The sequence below is a fragment of the Gekko japonicus genome, unplaced genomic scaffold, assembly GCF_001447785.1.
Source record: "Gekko japonicus isolate JY-2015 unplaced genomic scaffold, Gekko_japonicus_V1.1 scaffold140, whole genome shotgun sequence".
Lineage (NCBI taxonomy): Eukaryota > Metazoa > Chordata > Lepidosauria > Squamata > Gekkonidae > Gekko > Gekko japonicus.
Genome location: NW_015169781.1, coordinates 56,715 through 74,028, shown reverse-complemented (window position 1 = coordinate 74,028; position 17,314 = coordinate 56,715). Strand labels below are relative to the sequence as shown.

Here is a 17,314-nt window from a genome sequence, read left to right as displayed (position 1 = left end):
CGCTCTTCCAGACATCTGTGAAAGGAAAATTCAAAAATTATTAGTCTCGATGCTACTAGCTATAGCTAGGATTACCATTGCTCAGAAATGGAAAAGAAAGACAACTCCTGATCTACCAGACTGGCTAAACAACATATGGGACCATTTTATCTACGGGAAAATAACATATCAACAATCCCAGAACTCTATTGAAACATTTCAAGCAACCTGGTTCCTGGTAGTCCAGTACCTGGCAGAAGGAAACATCGTTCCGAAAAATGAGTACTTTAAAAATCTTCTTCACTTTTAACACAATTACAGACTCCTGTGACAGACTTATGCACAAAGCTCATATCTAATCATACACTCCATTTGTTATACAGTTGATTTATATTTCATGTTTGCACTTTTCTTATGCACTTGTTGTTAACCAGTTATATTGTTGTTAAAATAATAAAAACTTAAATTATATAAAAAAGATCTATATTCTTCATTGTCAGTTCAATACCTAAATATTTAGGGTTTTTAACCACTTCACACTGTATCAATTTCTGCAATTCTTCCTGATTCGCTCCAGTCATATTTTTGCACATCACCTTGGATTTATTTTTATTTACATAAAAACCTGCTAGGTCTCCAAATTCTTTTATTTTCTCCATGAGCAACGGTAAATTCCATATAGGATCTTCCACCATAAACATTACATCATCAGCAAAGGCCCTATATTTATACGAAAATCCTTTATTGGTTAAACCCTTGATTTCTTTGTCTTCTTTAATCCATCCCAGCAATACTTCCAAAATCCATATAAACAGTAACGGGGACACCTTTGCCTCGTCCCTTTTTGCACTTTAAAGTGATCTGTCACCTCAGTATTTATTACCAATGCTGCTTTTTGTTCCGAGTAGACTGCCTCAATTATATTTGTAAATGATTCTCCAATATCCATTTTTTCCATCACGCAGAACATAAAGTCCCAATTTAAATTATCAAAAGCTTTTTCTGCATCAACAAAAAAAACCCGACCTCTTTTTCTGGATGTTTATCATAATACTCAATCGCATCAGTCGCCATCCTTATATTGTCCTTTATCTGTCTATTTGGTAAAAAACCAGCTTGTTCTTCTTCAATAGCATCCTCAAATGCATCTTCAATCTCTCTGATATGATTTTTGCAAATAGTTTATAGTCATTGTTTAAAAGAGAGATTGGTCTGTAATTTTTCACGTTTGTTAAATCTTGTGCTTCTTTTGGTATTAACGAGATTGTTGCTTCTTTCCATGATTCTGGTATTGTTCTCGTTATTCTTATTTCATTTGTCAAAAGTTCAAAAGTCGGGGCTAGCTCTTCTTTAAATTTCTTATAAAACTTTACAGTAAAACCATCTGGTCCTGGAGCTTTCCCTAACTTTGCCTCCTGAATTGCCTTATAGATCTCTTCTTTCGAGATTGGACTGTTTAACATTGTCTTAATATCTTCTGATACTTTTGGCATTTTCAAATTGCCCAAATACTTTCGTATTTTTTCTTTATCTATTGACTTATTTTGGAAAAGGTTAGCATAATACTTAAAGAATACTCTTTTAATTCCATTGCTGTCCACAATTTCTTTATCTCCTTCTACTATTTTGTTTATTATTTTATTCTCCCGTCTTTTCTTCAATTGCCATGCCAAAAATTTTCCTGGTTTGTTTGCCCCTTCAATCCTTGGTTTTGAAGCTTTTTCAAGTTCCAATAAATTTCTTGATTCATCAGTGTATTCAATTGCTCTTGTAAGATTTGAATGTCTTTAATTAATTTCTTTTTCCCCAGCCTTTTCTTCAATTCTTTTTCCTTTGCTCGAATTTTTTCCAAAATATTAGTTTGTTGTTCCATTCTCTTCTTCTTTTCTCTGCTATTCAATTATATTAACAGCCCTCTCATTACTGCTTTATAGGCAGCCCAAACTGTTTGTATCTATATACCTTGATTCAATTTCGTTTGAAAAAAATGTTTAGTCTCTTTACTTATGGTGTTCACAATTTCCTGTTGATCCAACAAGTCTTCGTTCAACCGCCATCTTGGTTTTCTTTTCCCTTCTTTGGATATCCACAATATTGGGTTGTGATCTGAGTTTGCTTTTGGCATAATTTCCACTTTCTGTGTTTTTAAAGCTAAATCACCAGTCGTCCATATCATGTCAATCCTAGAAAAAGAGTCATGTCTGTTTGAATAAAATGTAAAGTCCTTAGTGGTAGGATTCCATTTTCTCCACAAATCCACTAGCTTCTCTTGTCTGGTCAACTTGAAAAAAACTTTTGGTAGCTTCCCTATCCTCTCATCTGACTTCTTCGATTTCCTATCCAATTTGTTGTCAATCATTCTGTTAAAATCTCCCATTAAAACAATTTGTTCATATGTCCTCTGATCCAACTCTTGAGTCAAATCTTCAAAAAAATTCTCTTTTGCTCCATTGGGACCATAAATATTTACTATCAAAGTTTTCTTTTGGTGCATAGTCATTTCCACTGCAATGTATCGCCCTTCCTTATCTTTAAAAATTTTTTTAGGTTCAAATTCTTTTTTCTCCACCAATGAATGAAATTCTTCTCCTAATTGTTTGGCAACCAAATATTTACTATCTTGCTTTTTAATATGGGTTTCTTGCAAACAAATTATGTTACAATTTTGCTTTCCCAGCCAATGTTTCACAATTTTTCTTTTGTTGGGTGAATTAAGTCCGTTTACATTCCACGATATTAATTTGTACTCCATCATGTTGTCAAATTACTTATCTCCAAAGTCTTTAGCATTATCTGCTATAAATCTGAGCATTTGTTCCACCGTCTTGATCGTATGCCTCTGACTTTGAAAGCTAATGCTTACTCCTTGTGGTATTTCCCATCTGTATCTTATATTCATCTGTCTCAACTTGTCTGTAATCCTTCTAAATTTCTTTCTATCTTGAATAATTGCTCTGGGAAGTTTTTTCATTATTATTCTCTTTTTTTCTTCCATTTCCAATGGTTCAGTAAATTGTTTCTTGAATGTAACCTCCTTCATCCGTTTGGTTAATAGCTGAACGATCACATCCCTTGGCAAATTCTTCTGTTGTGCATAAGCTGAGTTCACTCTGTAAATCAAGTCAAAATTAAATTCTATATCATTAACTTCTTCTTGTAAATATTCTGCAAAGGCTTTGATCGCTCCAGTACGGATGTCATCGTTTATTTTCTCTTCCACCCCTCTTAATCTGAGATGGGTCTGCATAGCCCTATATTCCATCATTGTATCTATCCATTTGTTTTCTTTCATCACTGTTTCCACTTTGTGGTCTATATCTTGTGTTTTTTGCTCTATTTCAGCAAACTTTTGTGATAAGCTTTGAAACTCTTTTTTGATTTTTCCCATTTCCTTTTTAAGGTCAGCCACCTCTGACACTACCAACTCTTTCATTGTGGCCATATTTTTTCCTTGAACTTCCTCCATCTGCTTTCCCAATTCTTGAATAGCTTCCATCATCCTTTTTTCCATAGCTTCCATTACTGCTTGCCATTCCTTATCTTTAGCCTTAGTCATCTTCGGGCTTGACCACGTCGCTGCTCTCTGTCTCTGCCTTAAATCCATTGTTAAAAATTGTTAAATTTCTTCCACCTTGAAATGATATTCCACTTACACAGTTCAATTGTCCTTCATGTGCTTAGCCGAACTGCAATATTTTCTTCTTTCAAACTTCTAAACTTAGCTGGAAATTTTAATTTTAAAAGTTAGTCCTCCCAAAAATGTCGGGTGTTTTGGCTCTGTGGTTTTGTAGGCCAGAGTAGGCTCTTTCCTCTTTAACTTCCTGTCCATCCGCTTATTCGCTTCCTCTTCTTCCCTTCCGGTGTCCCTTCTTCTTTCTTCCCCTTTTCTTCTTCTGGTCTGTCTCTTAGCCCGCCGATCTTCTTCCAGTCTTCCGAACTCCTGTCTGTTTACAATCCTGCGTCTCTTCTGTACTCCTCCACATCACTTCCGGAACACCTCCCTCTTTGTTAATCCAGGTCTTCCTCCTCTCTTAGTCTCGCGATTTTTCGGATGTAAGTTTCAGTCTCTTATCTCTCCCTCTGCCACAGGAATGCTAAACAGTTTCCTTTTTTCTGCAAATTCGCTTCAATTATCAACTTTTTAACTGTCCAACATTATTCATATACTTTTAAAGTTCATTATCTCTTATCCGGATGTTTCAACAAACGCTTTCAGCTGTTTCCCGATAAGCAAAATGATGTTCGTTACCTTGTTTGTTTACTTCTGGTTTTCGCACTGTCTCTTTCGCTCCAGATCTTTCCCCTTTGTTTCATGAGATCAGGAAATGGTGACTTTAAGCTGATTTTCTCAGCCCGGTGTAATCCTTTAGTGCTGATTGCAACGCCCACTTCGGGAGAGGGGATCAAAGTGTAACACAATCCTCCTTCGAGGCTTGATTACACCAATCTCAACTCTCTCTTGGATCTTGCTGCCTGCCAGTTATTCCCCCTGCCTGGGGGAAGCCGCGTTGGACCGATATACTGCTCAAACTGCTGTAAGGAACCACCGTCCACCCTGAGCATTTACAGGTTGCGTCAAATCGCCATTTTACCCTGACCAGAAGCTCGCAACCCTATGAATTATTGTCCTCCAAAATGTCCTATCGTTAACAGCTTTGCTCAAGTCTTGAAAACTGACTGAGGGCCATGGCTTCCTTGTGTAGGAAATGATCACACCATGTACTCACATCATAGACACAGAGTGGAACTCTCCAAATAAGGGCAAGGTCATACAGCCTGCACACAGGGGGTGTGCGGACAGTTATACAACGTTGCACAGCCACGATAGAGAAAATTGTTACACATGTGTCATGATCTGTGTAGGACTGGGAGACAAGGCCTAGAGGCCTCGGCCCCAGGAGGCCTGTGTGAGAGTGGAAAGCAGACACAGCCTACAATCCCCACAATGCTTAGTGATGGTTGTAACCAATCGGTGTCAAGGGATTGTGTGAGGAGATTGTGACTTATACTTTGTGGGCTGTGGAAGTATTCTTTTCTATACTGCATTCTTGTCTCTCACAGAGCTAAACTGAGGGAACTGCGTTCTTTCCTCTCACAGAGCTAAACTGAGGGGACAGTCTAGTCTGAGAGAAAGATCCCTCACCTGGGACAGAGTGAGTACAGGCACAGGCCTGGTATAAAAAGCTGTGGGCCTTGAATAGTAACCAGTTAAGAGAAATAGGTAGTCGCATTAGATTTGTTTATTTTGCCTTTAAACACTGTTATATATATTAAGCACCTTGTCTTGTTTTCCTTGCCCCATTATTGTATTAATAAACCATTTGTTTAATGTTCACTGCCTGGTCATCATGCCTATAGTTCTCGGCTTAAAAGGGGCATTTTGGATGGGCTTGGGAGGCTACTCTAGGCCTTCCCAAGGGACCCTAAGTCCAGAGTGATGGCAGAGGAAGGTGGCAACCCACTAGGGGTCATGACAACATGCATGCTAGAATTAATTGCTGCGCCACAGCTGTAAACCAAAGTATGTACAAGACAGCAAATGACCAAATTGAGATATGTGATGCTACACTGCTATAAAAGATTGCACCACCCAGCACAGGGTGGAGCAGCGGTTTAGTACATTAATAGGCTGCTCCCGCTTGTTCATGAATAAAAGCTTTTGTTTTCACCTCTCCAATTCGGACTTCCTCATGTGATTCATTTAGCGAGAAGCATACAGGTCACACGTTTGTGCAGCACTTGATTGACTCAATCCCCCTCATGTTGGGTCTGCCTCTCTTCCTGCAGTCTTCAGTTTTTCCTAACATTATTGACTTTTCCAGGGACTCTTGTCTTCTCATAATTGTTGTAAAAATAGTCAAAAGTATTTAAATTACTCAGTGGATCTTGCTGTATTGGAAAGAAGAGATGTCTTTGCTTTTAAAAACCTTTATTTCTAAGGGTAAATGTACACAGGGAAACTACAAAATAAACAGAACATCTAACAGCTACATTTTCTAAGCTGCCTATAGTTCAACACTAACACACATATAATGGAGAATCTGTCCTTCTTCTCGACCCCTAGAAAGAAAGTCACCTGAAAACAAACAACCAATCTGTATCAGAGTAGAAGCTACTTTTCCTGGGCTAATTCCCCATTGGCTCAATGCCAGGTATCCCTTCCAGGTCAGTCAAACAATAGCAATACTAGATAAACAAGTTAACCCTATAATGACTGGATTGTCAGACCTTGTAAATACATACATTTCCAGCAATAATGTGACCAAAGTATAATGGTCTCAGTTTAGTCAATTTAGCTTCTAGGGAGGATTCAGGCTTGATTTGATCTAGAACCCACTGATCTGTTTTTTTGGTGGTCCACAGTGTCCGTAAAACTCTCATCCAACACTACATTTCAAAGGAATCAACTTTCCTCTGGTCAGCTTTCTTCATATTCCAACTTTCACACCCATACAAACTAATGGGGAATACAGTGATATGAATTGTCTTGATCTTGGTCACCAGCAACACATCCTTTTCTAGCTCCACATAGAATCTTTTCTGTTTCCTTTTCTGAATCCAGCTTGAACATCTGTTATTTTTCATGTTGTAAGATTTTGAGTATCACCTTACTCATGTGAGAAACTAATATGATGGTCTGATAGCTGCTGCAGTGTTTGATGTATCTGTTTTTCGGAATTGGGATGTAAATTGAACATTTCCAGTCTGTGGGCTGTTGTTTTGTTTTCCAGACTTGCTGGCATATTCTTGTTAAGATTTTGATGGACTCTGTTTCTGTGGCTTGGAATAGCTGTACTGATTTCCCATCTATTCCTGATTTGTTTTTCCCAATTGCTCTCATTGCAGCTTTCACTTCCTTTCCTAAAACTGTAGGTTCTTCTTCAAATCTTTCTTCTAGGAAAGAATCTGTCATCCTTTCATCTCTTCAGTATAGTTCCTCAGTGTGTTGTTCCCATCTTTTCTTTATTTTTTCCTGTTCAGTTAATGTATTTCCATGTTCATCTTTCAGCATGCCTAACCATGCTTTAAATTTCCCTTTGATTTCTTGGATCTTGTGGAACAGATCAACAGGAAGAAAATTAAGATTATTTTAAAATTTTCAACTACTCAAGAAGAGGAAGAGATTAAGAAAATTTCAGGATGTGATGTAACAAACAACTCAGTCAAATATTTAGGAAAATTTCTCACGGGTCAGAATGATACACTACTAAAGGACAATTATTTGACAACCTGGTCCAAAATACAAAAAGATTTAGAGAGATGGTCCAAACTACATCTATCCTGGTTAGGAAGAATTTCTGCTATAAAAACAAATGTGCTACCAGAATTAAACTTTTTGTTACAGATTATTCCAATTTCAACTCCTGAAAAGACTTTGAGTGACTGGCAAAGACAAATAAGTTTGTACGGAAAACTTAGCCAAGAATAAGATTTAAAGTACTGCAAGACGAGAAGAAAAGAGGTGGTCTGGCAATACCTAACATTAAATTATATTACCAAGCTGCTGGGCTAGTTTGGATATCAGATTGGATCCCAAGTCCCAATGAAAGATTGATAAAATTAGAATCTTCAAATCACAGCTATCTGTGGATTTAAAAAATCTATATCAAAAAACAAAACCAAAGATAAAAGACATATAATCAGAGACAGCTTATTTAAAATTTGGGAAATGCTACGAAAGAGAATCAGCCCTACAATTCCATTAATAATGTCACTAATAGATGCTTACTATGGCAATTACACAAGGAGAAACAATGATTTTATAACTTACGGTGATACGATAAACTCGTAAGGTGGTATCAGGATGTGGCAGAAGATTAAAGAAGAGGGAAAGGAGATACAATGGTGCATATACTTTCAATTGTTTCTAGATTTAAAAAAGGATAACCTCACTAAGAGAGGCATTATTAATGAACTGACTGATTTTGAAAAGATTTATGTTGTCGAAGGCTTTCACGGCCAGAGTTCATTAGTTGCTGTAGATTTTCTGGGATGTGTGGCCGTGGTCTTAGCTTGAAAAGATTGTTTCACAATCTAAAGACCATTTATTAGGATGAATTTACAAGTTATTGCTTCAATAAGATTCTGAAGAAGAACAGGTTAAACCCTGCATAATTAAATGGATGCAAAATTTTGGAGAGAAAATACAGTTTCAATGTTGGGAAATCTAAGGACTAAAGGTATTAGATTTACTTGTAGTCAAGCACTAAGGGAAAACTGGTACAAGATGTTTTACCAATGGTATGTCACACCAGTAGATATTGCAAAGACGGGTAAGAATTACAAAGGGGCTTGCTGGAAATGTAAAAAAGAAGATGGCACCTTTTATCATATGTGGTGGGCTTGCATCAAAACCAAAAGATACTGGAATCCCACCATTTTAGGAGAAAATAATAATTTATATATACAACACACACACACACTTACACATCTTCACACATGGGCATGGCTGTGTGTATTCCATAACACAGCATAAAATGTAGAAACCACCAGAAAGAAATACTGGATGTGGAACAGTATCCCCACACTATTAGTTGTCATTTATAAAAAAGCAAGTTTCTAGGCCTTATGGAGGTAAATATATGCTTGCAAGTATGTAGGTAACACCTGCACTGGGGTTGAGCTGAATAAGATAGCAGTGCATTAGGACCTCCTCAGTGCCTTGTATTGCTTCAGAATATAGTATGTAAGATAAGAGGCAAGCTGCAAGCTTGCTCAATATCTATCAGTTATATAGGCTGCAGAATCCAGCAGTTCTTAGGCAGAATTTGGACTATTTGGGCACAGAATTTTAAATAGTTAAAAGTGTGAAACATTTGAATATGTCACCTTACTTTTGAATTTCAAAACCCCCACCAAACATCATTAACAATATATTAGTAAAACAATTATATATAAACAAATTACACACTAAATAAACTAGTAAAAACCAGTTATAAACCACAGCAATCAAATTAATGAAAAGTTGCAACTGATGTAAACCTCACAGGGAGAGAATCATGAAACAAGATCAGCTGGCTTGGAAAGGTTTTAAAGAAGATTCCAAGTGTTCCTGATCAGGTCTTTGCTATTCGTCTAAAAATGAGAGTAGTGATATGACTAGATTTCCCCAGGGAAGGCATGCCGTACACATGGCATCTCTTGCATGTCCCAACTCACTGCATTGCAGAAGGTAAATAAATGTACAGCAGGGCCTCAGACATATGGTAAGAGACAACCTTTGAAGTAATCTGTCTCTAGGCCATTTAGGGCTTTCAGAACAGAACAGAAAACCTTTATTGGTATAACACAGATAACCAGAACAAAGGCAAAATTTAAGGGGATAGTACTAAAACAACGTCAACCAATATTCCCATTATCTCAAAATACAAAGCAATCCTAACATGGTTTACGAGATTTACAAAGTACTACCCTTGACTTCCATACATAAGTCAAAAATTCAGCGACAGATAGTGTTATTGCTGGAATCTTGTCTGCTAGAAAGAAATTTAAATCCCTATCCAGAAAATCTCTCTGCACAGGGAGAAGCGGGCGAATCAAAACATTGCGCATAGCGAAATATTTAGGACAGCGAAAGAGAATATGGGTAATAGAATCAGGTTCCCCAAGATTACAGTTACAGAGTCTATCCTTGTATGGCACACCCCTGTATCTACCGGAAACCACTACTGAGGGGAAAAGGTTGAACCTTGCAAGCATAAAAACCCTCCTAAAAACTGGAGTTGTCAAATTAGCAATATATGGTACCATGGAGGTATGCAAGGGGAGGAGGGGTAATGAGTAGGGAGAACAAACTCCAAGACTACCGGCATTAATGATCTGTGCCTCTATATCCCAAATTCTCCTCCTTACCACCTGCAAGATTGCTACCTCACCACAGTTATAGAGGGGTTCCAGATCAATACCTAGGGTACCCACCTTTTTCACTATGGCCTGTGACCACTCTGATGTATAAGGGTCAGCTAAAAGTTGGACCATTAGGCTAGCAGGAGGAGATCGAAAATGGAGCCGAAGCCAATATTTGATCGTAATGATCCAAGCCCGAGATTCTATCAAGTGGAGACCCAGCTCCTTATAAAGGGCAAAAAGTGACACTGAGTTGGAAACACCAAGAATCCTGCGCAGAAAAGTGGAGTAGATGCTCTCAACTCTCCTAGTAAAAGACTGAATCCACATAGGAATCCTGTATAGCAGACGAGGTTGGAACAACTTAAGCGCAGCCGGTACAAATTGGTTGCCTTTATGGGGAAAACAACGAATCAGGGCTGCAGTAGAGTGGAGTAGATGCTCTCAACTCTCCTAGTAAAAGACTGAATCCACATAGGAATCCTGTATAGCAGACGAGGTTGGAACAACTTAAGCGCAGCCGGTACAAATTGGTTGCCTTTGTGGGGGAAAAAACTAATCAGGGCTGCAGCCTTATTCTTAGCCACCATAACCAAGGAGTGTTCTCTATGCAGACAGCTAAGATTGTAACAAAATAGCACTCCCAAATACCAGAAAGATTTTACCTGCTGTATTTCTCTTCCCGCTATTGACCCACGGTTGCATTTCCATGATTTAGAGAAAACCAATATTTTTGTCTTGTCAAAATTAATGGAAAGGCAGTTCCGAAGACAATAGGCATTAAACTCAGATAAAGAGCGTATAAGACCAATCCTAGTAAAGGAGAGGATAACCGCATCGTACACGTAAAGCAAAACCGGAACTGCGCTTTCAGAGTCAACACTGACACTTTGATTTTGGCCTGGAAATTAATTGGCAGCCAGTGATGATTAAATAATATTGTAGAAATATGCTCCATCCTGCAGGCACCAGTTAATATCTCAGTGTTATATTTTGTACCACTGAGTGTTGTATTTTGAACCAACTGCTGTCTCCAGTCTTCAAAGGAAGCCCCGTGTAGAATGTATTACTAGAGTCTTATCTGGCTGTTACTGGGGCATGGGTAACTAGACCAGTCAGTGTAGACTCTGCATAGCTCATATGAAGAGAACTAGACTGCTGTGGATTTCTGTTGTCCTTAGCCGAGCCAGGTTCATTTCTTGAATGCATTTTCAAGGCAAGCAGAAACCTCCACTGAACAGACAGGCTAGATAATGTGATTTATTTAACCACACATTTAATACGCAAGTGTAATTTTCCTCTGAGGACTATTTCAAACTAAGTGGTTGGCTGAGATTCTGGGCAAGGGAAGAGTAGAGGGAATTTTTTTAAATGCACAAGTATACACAGGTACTCTTTCTTCTATGGCAATAAATGCCAGTGTGCATGGGAAATACTCTGCTTTCCCCAAGGCAATGATTTTATGAAAAGACGAAGAGGAGGAGGAGGAGGAGGAGGAGGATGGGCCATCAAGGGTATGTCAGTCAGACTCTGGTAAGGATGGATTTTTGACATTGTGAATGGTCTCAGTTTATTTTCATAGCACTGATGATTTGTTTATTTATTTTATGCAATGTATATGACATTTATATGTACAAAGTATGTCATTTATACATACATTATACTATAATATATAATGCTGATTTATTTAACATTGAAAAATGCATATATTTTCCTAGGGAGAAATGGTGCAGAGAAACAGGAAATAACCCCCAAAATAAAGTCTCACAGATTTGATTTGCACAAGGGAGAAACAAAATCAATGTCACAGTATTTGAACTGAACCAGCAAGCTTGTAAAATTAAATGGCATCCCTGGCTGAAATCAATGGAGCTTAAGTGGGTCATGGGTAACATGTCAACAGCATTCAAGCATGTGGGCCATAATTTGCAGAACTGGCAAATATATATCTTTATTTACATAATTTATGTGAGGAACTGAACTCTGGTCACTTTCTTTGCAGAGAATATATATTTAACATGATTTATAAATAAGATTTTGGAACTACCTATTAACATATGCAGCTGCCCCCAACTGAGTCAGACCCTTGGTCCATACTGACTATACAGACTGTTAGTGACTCTCCAAAGCCTTGGGTAGAGAAAGATCTTTCTCAACACCTGTTCCTGCAGGTGCTTTAACTAGAGGTCAGATCTGGGACCTTCTGCATACAAATCCAGGTCCTCTACCTCTGAGTCAAAACCCCTCCCCAATATCAAGATGCCTCTTTAGTTCTGCAGTAGCTATACCCCAAAATGGTCATTTCCAATCCCTGCTGTTTGTATGTGTGTGTGTAAAGTGCCATCAAGTCACAGCCAACTTATGGCAACCCCATCAAGGGCTTTCAATGCAAGGGAGAAGCAGATGTGATTTGCTATTGCCTTCCTCTGCAGAGTCTTCTTTGGTGATCTCCCTTCCAAGTACTGGCCCTGCTTAGCTTCTGAGATACAACAAGAGCAGGCTATACCATGCCACCTTCCCTTCCACATGCTACTTGAGATCCTTTAAAATGTTGGTGCCAAAGATGGACCTTCTACGTGCAAGGAACATGCTCTTGCACTAAATTGTGGGTTCTCATTAAAAAAAACCCCATTGCCTGATGATTTAGATAGTATTGCTCATGGATATATTTCAGTAACTATTTGAGAGGTGAACAGACATATAGGATAGGGAGAGTGTAGAGACAAACAAATCTGGAATAGTAAGGCAAGTATGGTGGGCATGTTCATTTATTTTGTCATCTTTGGTCAAACCAGTCTGCAAAGCTTGAAGAATAATTTGACCAGCTTGTGTACCACAAGCAACGCTGGCTCTGATGTTGTGAGAATCTTTGTTCATCTGTGAGAAAACAAAATCTTAAACCAGGAGCAGTGTAATACCTTTTGTATTAGGGCATATCCTTTGGGTTGGATCCAAGCAGTTTTTCTGCTGGTGATAAAAGAAGAAGAGAGTCACCTAAGAATGCTGTGCTGGGGATCATGGGACCTGAATGAACAAAATCCATTTAGGACAGGGGCTGTAGCAAGAAGGAAATCTGGGGGAGGTTGTATAAAAAGCTGAATGGATCCAACTCATTGTTTCAAAATAATGAGGAAGCTTTTGAACTCCCCAGAAATCTTCATAAGACTGAACATTCAGTAGGAAAACAGAGGAGAGTATGTTTTAAGGCCTGATGGAAAAGTCTGCAGTTTACAGAAGTCTGGAAGCAGAGCACAGGGCTTTACTACAGACTTAATTAAGTTTGACTTTTTGTACTGAACATTCATCCTGATATAAGATCTCTTTGCACCTAGAACCATCAAATGTCCTCATGTTCTCCACCTAAACTCCTTTTATATTCCATTTTAACATGTCTATGAACTGCAGACTTGAAACTTTCCCATCAAACCCTGAAACCAGTTTTTTCTTTCCCCACCATCATTTTTCCTACAGTATTCATCATAATGATGATGATGCTCATCATCATCATAGTGTCCATGTGTGAATGAGTTGCCTAAAGAAACTCACGAGGAACTGTTGTTACAGTCATAACTGGCAAAAAATTCCATTTCTGGTTCAGTCACTATGTGACCTTCCTTTGGCACACTGTCATAGCACAGAAAATGGTCTTCACTATCTACCCACTCCCTTTCTAGGTTTCCTCCTTGCTTCATATGCTGTATGCTTCTCTTTCTTGACCTTTAGTAATGACAGCTAAATAGAACCACAATGTACAGGCCTGGTATATTTCTGAGTACCAAATATTGGTGGGAAAGCAACAAGGGATGACCATTAGCTTCACACCCATAAGCTGCCTGGTATTGATTATATTATGATACTCGATATCATTGCATGTTAGCTATTAAATATTATCAGATATTCAAAAGGCAGGTATAAAATGCTGGAAAAATTATGAGCTGATGTTGTAACCATGAATCAGTAATAAAGCAAATAATGCAGCAGATGATCAGATATTCAGAGAATACCTGGATAATATTAGACATCAAAACTCATGGAGGAGAGTCCCCCCCCCCATTTAGTAAGGAGCTACCTGCTCCTCAGTTGGGTCAATTAACCTGCCTAGTCCAGCTGCCTTTCCTGTCCTGGCTGCCTGAAATCTTTGCAATGCTTGTTGAATTTCTGCCTGTCAGGGAACTGTTATGGGAGTTTAGTTAGACAAGAAAAGTGACAACCCTTCAGCTTAGACTGTGCATATCGAAAAAAGGAAATGTGAAGGCTACAGAATTAGGAAAAGGGTTCAGAGTTCAGATTGTAAAAATGAGTTGCTGGGGCTCTATCACCTTTAACATCAACACCACAAAGGCTGGGGTGAGGAGCCTTCTCCTATTCATTTCAATTCTTTATTATTGACTTTCCTTATTGTTTGCTGACCTTCCAGTGTGAGGGTCTAAAGAGGATTTCTCTCTCTCTCTCTGTGTTTTATATTTCTCTTTTCCCCTGCACATTTTTCACAGGCAAGCTGTATTCGGTTATGTAAAAACCCTGCAATGCGGCTGGAGGAAAATGGAGGGGAGGGGTGACAAGGAAAGGGAGGGAATTGTGAAGACTTGGGGAGGGGGCAGGAGGAGGGACAACGTGGAACAAGGGAAAGGTGCTGGGGTTTAAGAGCACCTGGAGTCTACACCCACTCCCTATAGAACTTGCCCCCTTCTTAATACTAAATTTGTGGACTATTGTTGCAGACAGAGCTCTGCACATGCTCAGAGTTAACACATGCTGACCCTAACCCTAACTGGCCATGGTCTCTGTCATTGAGGATAACCCCTTTTGACCCCAAATTCTAATCAAGAAAACATTCTAGGTAGGCATTGCCCTAATGGGCATCTCCCAGTGTTGAACCACTCAAAGAAATGGCTACCTTTTTTGGTGGCATCTGCCATGCTTTGCGCAGGCAGAAGAGAATTTTCTCTGCACTGAAAAAAAATGTATTGAGCTCTACTAGTCCTGTGAACACACCTATGACTGCAAATTCTCCAGATAACTGATGGCACACCGCATTGCTGAAGTTTAAAACCAGAACTATGTTTCTATCCCCTACTGTTACAGAAACAAAAAGTGTTACATTTTTAAAATGGGGGGATAGAACAGATACAGATACAGATGTGGCTTCATAGCCCCCTTGTTGTTGTTCAGTTGCTGAGTCAAGTCCGACTCTTCAGGACCACATGGACCACATCACGCCAGGCCCTTCTGCCGTCCTCTGGAGTTTGCTCCATTTCATTTTCATAGCCCCTATTCAGTCGCATTTCCCCTCCCAATCGAATACTCAAAATGAAATATTGCAAGTTGACTGACACCCCTCCCCCCATTAAACTGCTCGCGACCTGTGCGTGTGAAAACAGGGCTCGTGCCTGTGCTTGTTCTCTGCTGGCTGCTTCCTGCAGGAGTTTGGAAGGAGGCGTGCGCGTTCGTCTGGGACTGCGGGATGCGCGCGGGCGCTATTGCTGGGGTTAACCTATGGAACGCAGCTAGGTGGAAATCAGGACGAGCCAACTGTATTGCTTTGGGGACGATCATTTGCCTCCCCAGTCTTGCTCCCCCCCAACAGGGTTTGGAGACGAAACAAAGGGAGCGACACTCCCCCCCCCAATCCGGATTGCTGCCAAATTGTACTTGCAAAGAAGACGCTAGGCAGAAAGCAGGCTTTTCTGTTCTTTTCCTGCACAAAGACACGCAATGCTGCCCGCAATGCTCCTTCGACGCGTCTGTTCACACAAATGGGCTCTAGTTTGCGCCATGGTGTATAAATTAATCCGGATTAACTACCACACCCTGCTTTCTGTACTCACCCCCCCCCCCCCCCCCCCCCCCCCCCCACGGCCACTATTACTGTTTAGAATAGCCTTCATAACCATCAGGACATTAAAGGGGAAGGTGGGAAACACATCCCCGACAGAAAGATCCTACGACAGACAACGTGTTAAGAGGTCCTAAAAACTCATTCTGTGCAAACACGCAGCAGAAGTCTGCAACCTCCTTATCCAATATACAGCTCCAGATTATTCACAGATCACACAGAACAGCGCAGAAACCGAGCACACACAGCCCCCCAAACACCCCGATTCACGTCCAATAGATGCACACATCACAATGAAGGAAGGGAAGAACTGCTTGGTGGGATCATGGAGATCCGGTGTCACCCCTCCCCAACAATGTTCCCTCTAAGCTGAGTTAGTGTGAGCTAGCTCACACTAACTCAGCTTAGAGGGAACACTGCTCCCCAAACCCCACCCTGTGTCTCCTTGGCGTTTGCCCGGCTTGACCTGATCAAGATATTAGCAGTGAGGGAAATAGAGCCAGGGGTATTGGGATGGGAAAAGATACGTGGCTAATGCTGTAGTCGCCCTCGTGCTCTGCTTGGGAGCTTCCCCGGGGTATCTGGCTGGCAATTCTGCAAACTAGATTGGGTGGACCCTTGGGTTTTGATCCAGCAAGGTGATTTTTTGAGGACGGTTGGACAAATCAGTATTGACGGGCAAATTTGGAAGGATGGAGGGAGCAGTGCCGGGGCAGATGGAGGCACCAGTGGGAGTGGGCAGAAGGGAGCTCTGTTGAAGGAGCAAGGGAGGGAAGTAACCGAAGGGCAGACGGAAAGCTGGAGCGATGGATATCAGGACGGTTGATAGTGGAGGAACAAACAGTAGAAAGAGGAAGGATTATGGATGGGTGGCAAGACTGCTCAGTGGAGGGATGGCTCCGTGTGTGGGTGGATGTAGGGACCGGTGTCGCATGGCCAAGTCAACGTGGCCAAGCACAAATCTATGAATGGGCGCAAAGGGATGGGGGGGGGGAGCTGGGCGGGAGTGCGAGTTGGGGCTGGTACCTGGCTGGAGATAAGATCCTCGCAGACGGACAGGGCCATCTGGATGGCATTGGGCTTGTGCGTGACCGAGGTGGCGTTGAGCTGGATCTTCCAGGTGCCATGGCGCTTGTTGGCCTGGTTGATGGCCTCGCGGAAGACCTGCTCATGTTTCTTGGTGCTCAGCACCGCGCCGATATTGACGATTTTAGGCTCGCAGCCGGCGCGGGCGAACGAGAAGGAGACGAGCACAGCGAGAAGCAAGAGGCGCATCGCGCTCATGGACCACCGGCTCGCTCAGCCGCCCATCGCTCACGCCGAGACAAACGGTGGTGCTGTCCGTGGTGTTGAAATCCGTCGCGCTGTCCGTGGTGCTGAAATCAACCGCCGCCTGCTCCTGCCCCCGTTGCGACTTCCTCGGCTGAGACCCCCTAGCAGCCCCCTGCAAGACAGAGAGACGAGCAGCGTGCGCACCGCCAACCAGACCAGCCTGCCAATGCGGCAACGCTTCGTCTTGCGGCGGGGGCGGCAGCTGAGCTTGGGGTGAGGGAGGAGGAGAGGGGATGAGGATAAGGACCCTGGAGTAGGGGGTGGGCAAGGGAGGGGCAGGTGAAAGCCAACCCTGTCCAAACGTTCCAGATCAAATGAGGT

General features: G+C 41.0%; 1 protein-coding gene across 4 annotated transcripts in view; it reads right to left on the bottom strand.

The window, feature by feature from the left end:
• The window catches only part of GRIN1 (glutamate receptor, ionotropic, N-methyl D-aspartate 1), a 65,321-nt gene extending 48,376 nt beyond the window's left edge, over window positions 1-16,945 (bottom strand). For all 4 annotated transcript variants that reach the window (XM_015416784.1, XM_015416787.1, XM_015416786.1 and 1 more), the window contains exon 1: window positions 16,688-16,945. In XM_015416784.1, coding sequence (XP_015272270.1) covers window positions 16,688-16,945 — 258 coding nt within the window. The remainder of the gene's footprint in view (window positions 1-16,687) is intronic.
• Window positions 16,946-17,314: the final 369 nt, after the last annotated feature.